Genomic DNA, 12654 nt, shown 5'->3' on the forward strand with positions numbered 1-12654 from the left:
CAGTCTCTAATCGCTCGCCATAAAAAAGTTTTGACTTTTGGTGGGATCTATATCTTCCAGACATGTTTCCATTCTCCTGAAGTCGTAAATTCCATTTTTGAGGACATAATCTCAGAAACCATCCAATACCCTGATTTAACGGTATATTTTCCATTTTTGTTGTAATGCCATATTCTTGTATCTACCCCTGGATTTTCCTGTAGAGGTATTTTCAGAATTCCACACTTATCCCTTGCATTAAACAATCCATTGATTAGCTCAACATCCCATTGCTTGCATCCTGGGATCATCAATTCAGCCACTAGCACCGATTCCGTTCCAGCGATCATTGGCGTTTGAATCCGAAATTTGTTTGCCTCTCGTAGCCAAGGCTCATTCCAAATATTAACTTTCGTTCCATCTCCTATCTTCCAACGGCTTCCAATTTTTAACAATGATTGAGAGCTCCAGATACTTTTCCAAACAAAACTTGGATTATGGCCCAACTGGGCTGTGAGGAAGTCCCCTCTAGGGAAGTATCTAGCTTTGAAAATTCAGCTTGCGAGTGTATCTGGATTGGCCATAAAGGACCAGCCTTGTCTCCCTAAAATTGCAAGATTGAAACCATAGAGATCTTTAAATCCTAGACCCCCTTTCTCCTTGCGAACACTCAACCTGTCCCAAGATAGCCAATGAATACAGCGTTGGTTGTCTTTCTTCGATCCCCACCAAAAAGAGTTTAACATTCGCTGGATTTCTTTTGCTATAGACACCGGTAATAGGAAAACACTCATGCAATATGATGGTATAGCTTGTGCCACCGCCTTAATAAGTATCTCACGGCCCGCTTTTGACAGTGGTTTGTTTTTCCAGGATTGTATTCGCGACCAAATTCTCTCCTTAATGTAGCTAAAAACCATTTTTTTACGTCGCCCAATCAAGGATGGGAGGCCCAGATATTTACCCGTATCAAGTGGAGAGTTCACCCCTAAAATTGATGAGACATTGTTTTTTACATCCTGGTGAACATTACCACTATAGGGGATACCCGATTTTCCAAAGTTGATTGCTTGCCCTGATGCCTCCTGGTACATATGAAGAATATCCCTCATAATACTAGCTTCTTAAGCTGTGGATCTAAAGAAGAAGAAACTATATCTGCAAATAATAGATGAGATACAGTGGGTGCCCCTCGACATATCTTATACCCATGCATTAACCCTTGTGCTTCCGCTCTTCGAATTAGTGCAGAAAGACCTTCGGCACATAAAATAAATAGATAGGGCAATAATGGATTACCTTGTCGGAGGCCACGATGAGGTTTAACAGGGCCAATGCTTTGATCACTTAGCAAGATAGAATAACGGACCGAAGTTACGCATTCCATAATGAGGTGTACCCATCTGGTGTTGAAGCCCATTTTGAGTAAAATACCTTTTAGATATCCCCAATCGACTTTATCATATGCTTTACTGATATCCATATTTTAATGATACGTGAATCATTAAAATGTTTAAATTAGTAATTTTTATTTTGATTTTTCACTCCAAATTAAATTAAAATACGTTGTTTCCCTTGTTATTATTAAAAAATATATGTTTATTTTTTGTATGTGTTTTATGGTAGCAAACACATACTCATGTACAATCATTAAAAAAATTTTAAAACAAAATTTTACTATTTATATGTGGAAATGGATTCGGTGGGATTTTTATTTGGTTGATTCATAACTCTCTTTTGACATTAATTAAAAAAACGTTTATTAAAATAATAAAAAAATTAAATTACATGTAATTAATATTTTTTTTCAAATTAATAACATGTCAATATTTCATATATACAAATAATTATAATAAATATGGGACATGTATGTAATCAGGTATTTAATTAATTTGCTGACCTCACGTCGGCATCAGCTACAAGTAACTGTCCGATTGGGACAACTGAGAACGGCGGGCCCCGTCCCCGGTACACAATAGCATATTGTACACGTGGGGACCATAAGTGGGGCCCATCTCTGTCCCAACCTGTTTTCTGACAGATAATTTTTATTTATATCCTAGGATAGGGTTTTTTGTACACCGTTGCTTTGACTATTCAAAAATGTATCCTATATTATAATTTACCAGTTGATTTTATGAATTTTATATAAAATTTTAATGGTTCCAATTATGTAATATAAAAGGTTCAAAAAAATTTTATTGTGATGTCTAATGTTCTAACACAAAAACTTATGTAATATATGTCGATTTTGTGAGATAGATTTAAGATAAGACACAATCCATAAAAATTACTATTTTTTATTAAAAAATATTATTTTTAAAAATGGAGAAATTACTAGAAGTCAAATGCATGATCATTATGATCTCAGATTCCAATCACAGAACCAATTATATATGTTATAGGAAATTATATGACTTGAACTAGCTGTACAACTCAATCTTTGAAAATCATATAACATTCCATTTGCATTTTAATTTGATTCACATATGACATAAACATTCGTACACAGAGAGGAGTTGATTATTGCATTAAATACACAATAATCATCATTATATTTTAAAAATAGTCGAATTGTCAACATCCTTTCATTAATTTTTTTAACATTAACTATGAAAGATTCGAGAGTAAGATTGCTTTATTTTAAATTTCTAAATATACTAATTAAATATTGTGTTGTAATTAATACTTTGGAATAATCCAATGTTTGTTGGTATAAGTGGAAGTGTTTATATGGGGTGAATAAACACGTCATGATTCTTATTTTTGGTGTAAGACTCCATATTTCACGACTGTCCCTATTGTACTAAGATGATTCTTTACAGCGTGTTTATGTTCTCACTCACACGCACTCTATAACACTTCACAAGAGTCATCTATCTCAGAATTGTCTCAAGCCAGGTAAATTTAATTTTGAAGTTCTCATGTGACGAGGACCCGAAAAGAATATGCATCTTCTTGATATGAGTAGTACATATCAAAATTTTTAAGCATTCATCAACCGCACAGTCTCATACGTGAACAGTTTTGGAATATCTCTCATTCTGATGTGGGATCGGTTCATTAATGCTCTCTTTGCCTAGAAGCACGTCAGGAGTCGCTTATTGTCATTGTAATCTCATGGTACCGACGATCACCCCCTGTCCTTTTCGGCCTCGGGCATCACATGCCTACCAACTTCCACTTGGTTTGTTTTTAAATCACACCATACTAAGAGAAGTCGGCTCTGATATCAACTATAACACCCCCACTCTCTTTGGCCCCGAACGTCAAACTTTGAATCTAATAACAATTATCTCAATTGGTGTTAGCAACTAAAATCGTATCCTAGCTTTCAGAGTTTAGTAGACAACTAAAATAAAAGTGTGGAATGAGTTCAATAGAACTTTGTGAACCAAAATGACAATGAGTAAACCTTGAGCAATAGAGCGATAAAAATTAAGTATAACCTAAAGTAAAAACACAAAATGAATTGTTTATGAAAGTTCGAAGCATGAATCTTTATACGTCTCTTTTTTTTTTTACGTTTCCATAAAGTATCTACTAAGTGATTTTGGTTTTACATTTTATGTAAATACCTACTTCAATATAACTTACACAATGTATACTGAAACTCTTAACAATAACTTCTAACCGTAAACTCCTAATGTTTTATGATCAAAAAGACACTTTCTGTCAGTTACACAAATATATGATATAAACTTTGAAACAGATGTCGGTGTAAGTTTAGCACAGATTATCTCTGAAAATATTTGATATATCTTTATGTGCGTGCTAGAATATTTTCAGCAAATCTTTTGATTTCCTATATAACAAATAGTTGAATGATTGAGCGTATGGAGAGTTTGTTGAATAATGAGATGAGCGTATGTAAATGATTTCCAATGTTCAGATTTGAACGACTAAAAAGGTCATAACAGAAACAACACTGGATGCGACATATCATTCATTGCATTCCACATAAAGTATGCAACAATTAATGTCTACAACACCAACATTTAATGACCAAAATATTTTTTATTTGTATTATTTGAACATTCTCTAAACAAGAAGATTTGTTGCTAAAATATTTTCACAGATAATGAAACACATACGATAATGATATATTGTTTGTACAATTCAGTAGGCAATAGAAAAGCATGATCATTTAGCATATATTGTCTGTCTGATTTCGATCAACGTTAATTACTTCTTCTCATAAGGTCTATTGATCGCGGACTACTGAATAAATTCATTTTTTTTGAATTTTAATGTCTCAGAATTTTAAGAGACTTAAGGTCACATTATCAAAACTTATAAATACCCAACAATATATTTTCGAACAGTGATTAAAATTGAATTACATATAATGATTAGTTGTAATTTTGAAAATATATACAATATATTTTATAGGAAAACATGAATCAAAATTTAAAAATTCATATTTAATTTTATTTTTTAAGACGTAAAAAACGGTTTTTATATTTTTGGTGTAATAATTGTCTTTCTTGGATAAAACAATTGAAATGTGGTGTTTAAGTTGTTGTACGATTTAAAATATTTTAGTTGCACGTTACCAAAGTTATAACTTTTGGTAAAACAGCAAACACTCGGTTCTAAAATTAATATTAGAGTCAATGTCACAAGTTCAATTCTCATTGATTGTAAAAAGTGAAATTAAGCAATAAAGAAGTAGAGGTTGAACTTATGTATATTTTAAAATATTTGAGTTGCATCATCACTCACATTCAACTTTTCCTTAAAGTATTCCTTTAATAAAAGGCACATTTAATTTTATAAGGTGTGGTAAGTAACTTCCTCCGGTCAACAGTCATAGACGTTCGATCAAACATACTAAGATCTAGGTTTGGCAACGCAACATCGATCAGAAGACCAACACCCAAAGCCCGTAGGTTTGGCATAACAACACCAACCTAAAGGCCAACGCCCAAAGTTTGAAGTCAGTCATAAATTTGTCACACGTCATTGAAAATATATCTTTAAAATTTTCGTTAAATGTTTGTGTATATGGCCAGCCCGAGGAATTTCCATCAAATCAAAAATTTTCTAAGGTCATTTAAAATATTTATGCTGGATTTTCCAGGACGTATTAGGCGAACAAATTTTTTTTCTTAAAAATAAATGTTTCAACGTGCCATTGGGCATTGGTAGTCATCCGATCCGACGAGACAACATGCTACGGTGACCCAAGATTAAGCGACGCAACGTCAGGAGCTTGACACACGAGAACTTCCCAGAAGGTCACCATTTCAGTACTACTTTTACTCACGCACATTTAACCAGCATTTTCACCTCCAAGAAGTATATAAATATGCTTATTGGGAGACTTAAACTTATAACATCGCTATAATACTGTAACGCCCCAGATTCGATGACTCTACTCACTGTACGGATCTTTCCAGCGTGCTTATGTCCTAACTCACACGCACCCTGAGAAAATTCACAGGGGGTCACCCATCCCAAAATCCCCAAGTCAAGCATGCTTAATTTTGGAGTTATTATGTGATGAGCTACCGAAAAGAAGGTGCATCTTCTTTTCGCCTTCTTTTCGGTAGCTCGTCACATAATAACTCCAAAGTTAAGCGTGCTTGACTTGGGAAAATTTTGGGATGAGTGATCCCTTGGGAAGTTTCCTAAGGCGCGTGTGAGTGATGACATAAGTACGCTGGAAAGACTCCTCTTGGTACAATGAAGACAATCATCTAATCCGGGGCGTTACAAATACTAATTGTTAGGATCGAGGGCTTATCACTATACCAAAATCTACAGTTGTTAATCAAGGCACAACTTTTTTTACTTATATTTGTGGCAGCGTAGAGTGTATCTACTTGGGTACTGATGAGTTGGACTGTTAGGCTTATGAGTCTGGGGAGGTGTGTGTCTATCTGCTAGTGCCGTCTCATATCTCTTAGAGATTAGTCTTACCTTTTCTTTGCCGTCGTCCCTATCTTTTGTAGAGAAAATAATACCCTTTAAAATCTGATGTTACCTTTACGGCACATCTAGTCAAACTATATCAAACTGCACAACATAATCAGCTTAACGTACGAGAACATCTCAGAAGGTCATCCATCCAATGGTACACTCATTCATGCACGCTTAACTCAACAATCTTTTTTGGGAATCCATTCCACCTGAAAAATCATGACTATATCGAGAATATCGTTAAAAATCTTTACTTAAACAAATAATTTAATTTAAATAAATATTATTTAATATTTAAACAATGTCTCGTGGTATAGATGAACTTTTAAATTTTTTGACTCTATCTAACATTTAGTAAAAACGATAAACACTCAATTTTACATTTTTAATTTATTAAAGAGCTTGCTCTCATCTATATGTGACCCAACATCACATTGATAAATATAAATAATATTTTTTAGTAAGATGTCAACAAGCTTGTATTCCCTAGGCTCAATCATTTGACCGTTGCGAAATTTAATAATTCACTTTTTTTAAAAAAAAAAATTTAGTTTACCCAACAAATCACTAGATAATTATATTGGATTTTTTTAATTAAAAGAATATAAAATGAATTTCAATAATTTAGAATTTCTCTGGTGTTTATTTTTCTTGAAAGTAACCGATTGTGATAAATAAATATATTAATCAATAAGTTGACCGAATAACATTGAAAACGCCAATTAAATAGAATTACGAATAACAGGCCGTAATTAATTACTAAAGGAATTTTTATGTTATGAAATACCCATATTTTCAAACCATGAAAACACCAACTTAACTTGGAAAATTGTATAAATTACCGATAAGTGAAGTTAGCACAACTATACATATATATAATTATATATCATCGGAGACCAAATACAGCTAGCATGAAATCCTTGTCAAAAACTTGTGTGAAGACGATCTTACGGATTATATTTTGTGAGACATATATCTTATTTGGGTCATCCATGAAAAGTATTACTTTTTATGCTAAGATTATTATTTTTTATTGTGAATATCGGTAGGATTGACACGTCTCACAATAAGATTGGTGAGACCGTCTCACAAGAGACCTACTCGAAATCATTAATGCCAAAATATATTCAGATTGGAGAATTCCTCATTTAGCTTTGAAATGTGATTAGAAACAGCCAGAGATCGTGTGGGAGATTGCATGACTAATTAAGTATTTTTTAATTGTTATGGATGGACATAAATAATACTATGAAAACCCAAAGCCTTGTAGTTTCTTACAACATACTTAACAATGATAAACTTAAAGAAATCTGATCGAATTTTTTTATGACACATCCAATTCCAAAGTCAGACTTTCCCCACAATTAACATATTTGTCCGGATATACGTGCAAGTGATAACTATTAAATATTATATATATAATATATATATATATATATACTCATTTGTTTCGAAAAATGAGTGCGAAAATAAGCTTACGAATTTATAATATATATACATATATATGTGGTTATAATGTTTTAAAATAATAAAATCTTTTGTGAACCTTGAATAATCTTTTGTGGACCTTCAACAAAACATGAGATGAAACAAATATATGTAACAAACCGATGTCTCACCATTCGCACTAAATGACGTCATAACAGACCGAATTCACTCCAAAACCAAGCATTTGAACATTTTATAACATGAAAAACTAATTTGCATTGTGACTAAGGGTGTAAACGAACCTAATCAAATAGAATATTTGTAAAAATTTAAGGTTCAAATTCGGTTCGAATTAAGTATATTCGAGTTTGTGCTCGATTTGGAGATCTAAAATGTTAAATTTTTTAGCTCGAGTTCGACTTAAAATGAAATTCAAGTTCGCATTCGGCTCGAAACGTTCTAACCTATTCACGAGCTATTCGAATTATCGCTCAGATATTAACGTTCGAGACTGAAGGTTCGAAATCTCGAAACATTCGAAAGACTCAAAATGCATATATATTTAATAGATAACAATATTATATTAAAAATTATTAAAGCTTGTTAACGACTCGTAAACTATCGAACAAAATAATTTTGGCTCGAGTCGGCTCGAAATAAATTCGAACATGTTCAAGTTCGACTCAAGTTCGAATACAAATCAAATATTTATCGAGACGACTCCAAAAAACTCGCGAACCGACTAATTGTGACTCATTACAATTGTCGTTATATTGATAAATATTTGATTCTACAATTAATATTATTGCTAAATGCTAATGCTACATGTTTGAGGCCGACGACAAGCATATCAAATATTAGTACTGAGGTTTTGCATTTGTATTGAATTTGAGATGTCGTCTTAAATTAGGACTCTGAATGCTGCCCAAAAGGACCACGTGAAAAAGAAAATTTGATTAAATAAGATAAAAAACCAAATTTTTTTTTTCCCAAACAAAACATAGCCAAACTTACTTATTCAATATGGTAACATAACATAACATTTTAGTATGAAAACCTCCCGACATTTAATGCCAATTTAAACCGACACCACACTGCTCCATTTATTATTTATCATCCGGCTGTACATACAGGATGCTGTATCTACTCTAGAGAGAGAACGAAGGAGGTGTTGACTATTATCACTTGATCGCTGTCTATGCACACAAAACATGTATTATACAGCGCAAATCCATTTCACTAATCTCTCCACCCTCTCTCTCTCTCTGCGTAGGAAGAGTGTATCTAATATATCTCTTTATCGGGGAGCAAATCAAACGGCGTGATGATGTGTCGTTTAGGTTGCTGAGGTTTCGCTTGATACGTGCAAATTCTTTGTTTACAGAGTTGAATCGCAGCTGAGGTTTGTATTTGTGTGTTTATGCATATTTAAATTTAATTGTGATCTGTTTTTGTTGATTCTTGATGTTTAGATCTCCGTCTGGTAGTCACTCGTTCGTGATACAATTTTGAACTGATCTTTCTTTTTTTCATGGTTTTTTATTTGGGATTTTCTTAAGCTGATCAACTTCTGAAGCGTTGAAGTGAAATTTTTTTCAGAATTCTGTGAAATCGTAAAGGGTAAAGTCTGTTTTTTTTCACGTTGATCGAACAGGTAATTCAGGCACTTCTAGTTCGGGCTCTTTTTTTTTTTTTTTTAATTCACTTTTGCTTCTGAATTTGATTTTCTGGGTTTTCTTTTTTCATGGGCGGTGTGTTTTTGCATTTTAAAATTTTGGGGATTTGATAAAATAAAATCTGTCAGACTTCAAGGATTTGGGCAAATAATTTACGTTAGTCTCTTTGTAACTTGTAAAAGTGAGATTATGGAATGGTTAAAACTTAAAAGATTAAAAAAGTTATATAAAATTAGGGTCTAGCTTAGATCTGGGAGGTAGAGGACAAATGATGTGGGGATTGGGGTTTTGACTTTGAACGAAAAAAGTTTAAAATGTGAGTATATGTATTCTTTTAGCTGCTGGGATGTTTGAAGAATGGGTGACTTTTTCTTGTCCTCTTCTTTACTTTAGACGAAGGGTAGATTCCAAATAATAACAGGTGTATTGGTCAAGGAAGTTAAAAGAGAAAAAAGGATAATTTCTTATTCTTTATTTATCTTAAAAGTTTCGAACATTATTTTTAGGATATCCAGTTACACGGAAAAAAATTTTAAACTGGACTTTTACTGTTCCACTCGAAAGTTAAAGAAATCAGTTTGGAAGTTATGTTTTCCATATTTATATGGATCTTTATACTTACCCCTTGTAGTCAAGAATCTGAACTGATAGAATCATGGGGCTTTTGTGATGTATGCTTACTTATGTTTATCTTTTGATTTTACTCAATCGGGGCGGACCATTTCCTCAAGTTACTGGCAATCGGTAGAATGCATTTAGTTCTCTCTCTCTTTCCCCCCTTTCAATTTAACCTGAGACTGACTCTGCTCTATCTGTTGTTTCCTCTTCGTGGCTTGCTATTATTTGCGGCAAATTGTTTTTCCTTTATGTTTAATCACCGATGATATGTTGTTATTACGTTATCTGTTATGACTTTATTTTTTTGTTGTTTTTCATCCGCTCTAACTTTGCCAACATTCTGACTGGCAGATTGTTTTGAGTAGCATGTGCCTGCCTAGTGGATGCTTGCTTCACAATCACTGAGAGTTCTCCAAACAATGCCAAGTGAAATGAAGCTTGAAACTTGGTAGCGCCCGTTTTTTAAAATTTCAATCTCGATTAGTTTCGCATGCTAATTTTCTAGCTACACGAGTACGTTTATGCCTTTCCAAACTTCTGAATGGGTGAGAAGTGATATGCAATGCAGATTTTAAGCGTTTGTTTTGCATCCTCTTTGTTTCTAAGCTTTTTCTAAACCATTTGAATGCAATGGCAGTATCTTCGATGCAGAAGAGCAAAACATGAAGGAAAATCGGAATACAACATTTTATGATTCTAAAAGTTTTGGGAAGGAAGCAGATTCCCTGCCCTTTGAAGGTAAAGAAGTATGCCAAGTAAATGGTTCTAAAAGGAAAAATGATCCTATTGCATTTGAGGTAAATGGTGGAGGCAAGCATTGGAATATAAATGCTGTTGATGATCTTTCAAACAATTGTGAACTTGGAAGGTTAGATTCTCTTAGAAAGTCTTCTGCAGCAAATGACGAAGAAAAGTTGCAGAGCAGCCCCGCTCTTAAACTATTCAATGTCGATAGGAAAAGTGAATCGAGCGATCTTAGCTCACCACAAATGACTAGTTCAGACTTGATTGAGAAAGATTTGGAATTTTTTACTGACAAAAACGTCTTGGAATGTGAATCACCCGAGTTGACTTTACGCAACAGAGAGATTAATTTTCACGTCGTGAAGGACATATGCATTGATGAAAGGATGCCTGCAAAGGACAAAATTTTGTTCGAAAGTTGTAAAGATGATCAACCTGGCGCAGAGGGAGACATCAACAATGTGTTTGTTATATCAAATGGATTAGAGGCGGTATCTTTAGGAAATACCAGTAGCGTTGGTGAGACTGAAAGTGGAAAAATTGGAGTGAGCTATGACGAATTACTTGCTCAATGCAGGTCGAAATCGCCCTCAGGAAACTTTTCTGCTGATGACAGTGCTAAAAATTGTGAAATAGAGGACTCAACACAGGTAGGTGAAACAAACTGTGTTGGTAGAGATAATAAAAAGGAATCTTATATCGATAGTGAACTTCCCATTCAAGAGTTTGGTACGCGGAGTTTCCTTCGTTCTTTTCTAAAATCTTTGGATGATAAGGGGAATAAAGCTGTGGAACAGCATGATGAAGTATGTGCCCTACCTTTGCACTGGTTCTGCATTTACTTATTTTATTAGTTGTCTGATATACAGCTCTGAAATCTGAAATATTTGTTTTAGACAATTAGATTGCAACTATTTGTAATTGTACTTGTAGTGTTTTACCATAGCATGCAGCATTCTGTTTTGGACCCGATCGATTAACTCACGATAATGCTGACATGCTCATGCAATTTACTTGCAGTTTTTTTCGGGAGAAGAAGATTCTAAGATTCCAGAATCGGCAGTAGAGGCAGAATCAGGAGCAGGAGCAGGAGCAAAGGAAGATATTGGATCAAACACTGAATTGTACGACAGTAAGATAGGAGGAAGCATTACCTTCGATTTCAATTCCCCTGAACAAGTGGTCTCAAACATCACACGTGAGCAAATTGAAAACTTAAAGGAACAGTTAACAGAATCAGGGAATGTGCATGCTGATAGAGATGGAAATGCTGACAATATATTGGATAGTTCGTTAGCTCAGTGTGCTAGCATTAATGATAAAGCCGCTAGAGATGCGCAAGAACAAGCCATTGATGTTAAGAATGAGGATTCTGATAGGTCCTCTGAAGCTGTCCTAGTTCAGCACGTCAGCAGAGAGGACGTGAAAAACAAAATGACTCATGATGGCCAAGGTATAGAGCAACATTCTATCAAGCATGAGCGCAAGAATTCCGATGAGGTTTCAATCATCAGCCAACTTCGATATGACGAGGGAGAATCAAGCTTCACTGCTGCTGGTGGTCTTATTACTTTTTCAGGGCCAATAGCATATTCTGGGAGCCTCTCCCTTCGATCTGATGGCAGTGCTGCCAGTGGCCGATCATTTGCTTTCCCAATGTAAAATTCTTCTCGAGATCTCCAGTTCCTCCTCTGTTGACATTTTTTCTTATGTTGGTTTATTTGTTTCACTTACAGATTACAATCTGAATGGAATAGCAGTCCTGTAAGAATGGCGAAAGCCGATAGGAGACATTTTCGGAAACACAAAGGTTGGAGATCAGGACTTCTTTGCTGTAGATTCTAGAGGTCTTCTTTTCATATTAGGTTATTAGGGTGCAGTTATACAACGGGGATCTTTTAAAAGATACGAGCGTTGTAATTATACGTGTCGATATTTCTCCGGCTCGGTTTGCTTGAATGCTATTTCTTGAATTCATGATGTGATCTGAACTTGTGAGTTTGAAGCTGTTTCTTATGTCTAATTTTGTTATTCTTTTCAATTATCACATTGTTTGATGTCAATTTCCAAGAGAGAGCTTGTAAATTTTGTGCAGCATCAACAAAATTAGTTTTATTTGGTTCTTTGGTTTGGAAATCTAATGAAGTATTACTGGTATATTCTGGTTGTCTGTGCGTGGTTTTTAATTTCATACAAAATATTTATTATAAAGGGAGTTATGTACATCATAGTTAATAGTGACATGCACATTTTTTATTTGGAATAATGCAAGTTGTTGATCAGA

At 34.2% G+C, this 12654-nt stretch overlaps 2 protein-coding genes across 5 annotated transcripts; one reads left to right on the forward strand and one right to left on the reverse strand.

Moving 5' to 3' along the window:
• Window positions 1-533: 533 nt before the first annotated feature.
• Window positions 534-1462, reverse strand: LOC142542068 (uncharacterized). The gene is made up of 3 exons (XM_075648513.1): window positions 1279-1462; window positions 1160-1236; window positions 534-1064 (listed from the first exon to the last, which is right to left on the reverse strand). Exons 1-3 carry the CDS (start codon window positions 1460-1462, stop codon window positions 534-536), a joined length of 792 nt encoding a protein of 263 aa, XP_075504628.1.
• Window positions 1463-8465: 7003 nt separating this feature from the next.
• On the forward strand, window positions 8466-12493 carry LOC142543537 (uncharacterized). 4 transcript variants are annotated; one of them, XM_075650857.1, is made up of 6 exons: window positions 8466-8734; window positions 8892-8986; window positions 9978-10074; window positions 10264-11176; window positions 11391-12028; window positions 12107-12493. In XM_075650857.1, exons 3-6 carry the CDS (start codon window positions 10010-10012, stop codon window positions 12213-12215), a joined length of 1725 nt encoding a protein of 574 aa, XP_075506972.1. In that variant the 5' UTR covers window positions 8466-8734; window positions 8892-8986; window positions 9978-10009; the 3' UTR covers window positions 12216-12493. The 4 variants fall into 4 exon arrangements, with proteins under 4 accessions (XP_075506972.1, XP_075506971.1, XP_075506970.1 ...); XM_075650856.1 differs by having other exon boundaries at window positions 8932-8986; XM_075650855.1 differs by lacking the exon at window positions 8892-8986.
• The last annotated feature ends 161 nt before the right edge of the window (window positions 12494-12654 follow it).

Source organism: Primulina tabacum, chromosome 4 (assembly GCF_025594145.1).
Source record: "Primulina tabacum isolate GXHZ01 chromosome 4, ASM2559414v2, whole genome shotgun sequence".
NCBI lineage: Eukaryota > Viridiplantae > Streptophyta > Magnoliopsida > Lamiales > Gesneriaceae > Primulina > Primulina tabacum.

What these genes read in the sequence shown, in the direction of transcription:
- LOC142542068 (XM_075648513.1), bottom strand. Translation starts at nt 1,462, where the DNA reads ATGGATATCAGTAAAGCATATGATAAAGTCGATTGGGGATATCTAAAA. An exon ending in TCATCGTGGCCTCCGACAAG is followed by an intron (nt 1,237 to 1,278) that starts GTAATCCATTAT and finishes TATGTGCCGAAG; the next exon opens with GTCTTTCTGCACTAATTCGA. An exon ending in TATGTCGAGGGGCACCCACT is followed by an intron (nt 1,065 to 1,159) that starts GTATCTCATCTA and finishes CATATGTACCAG; the next exon opens with GAGGCATCAGGGCAAGCAAT.
- LOC142543537 (XM_075650857.1), top strand. Translation starts at nt 10,010, where the DNA reads ATGCTTGCTTCACAATCACTGAGAGTTCTCCAAACAATGCCAAGTGAA. An exon ending in GAAATGAAGCTTGAAACTTG is followed by an intron (nt 10,075 to 10,263) that starts GTAGCGCCCGTT and finishes ATGCAATGGCAG; the next exon opens with TATCTTCGATGCAGAAGAGC. An exon ending in CGATCATTTGCTTTCCCAAT is followed by an intron (nt 12,029 to 12,106) that starts GTAAAATTCTTC and finishes TTTCACTTACAG; the next exon opens with ATTACAATCTGAATGGAATA.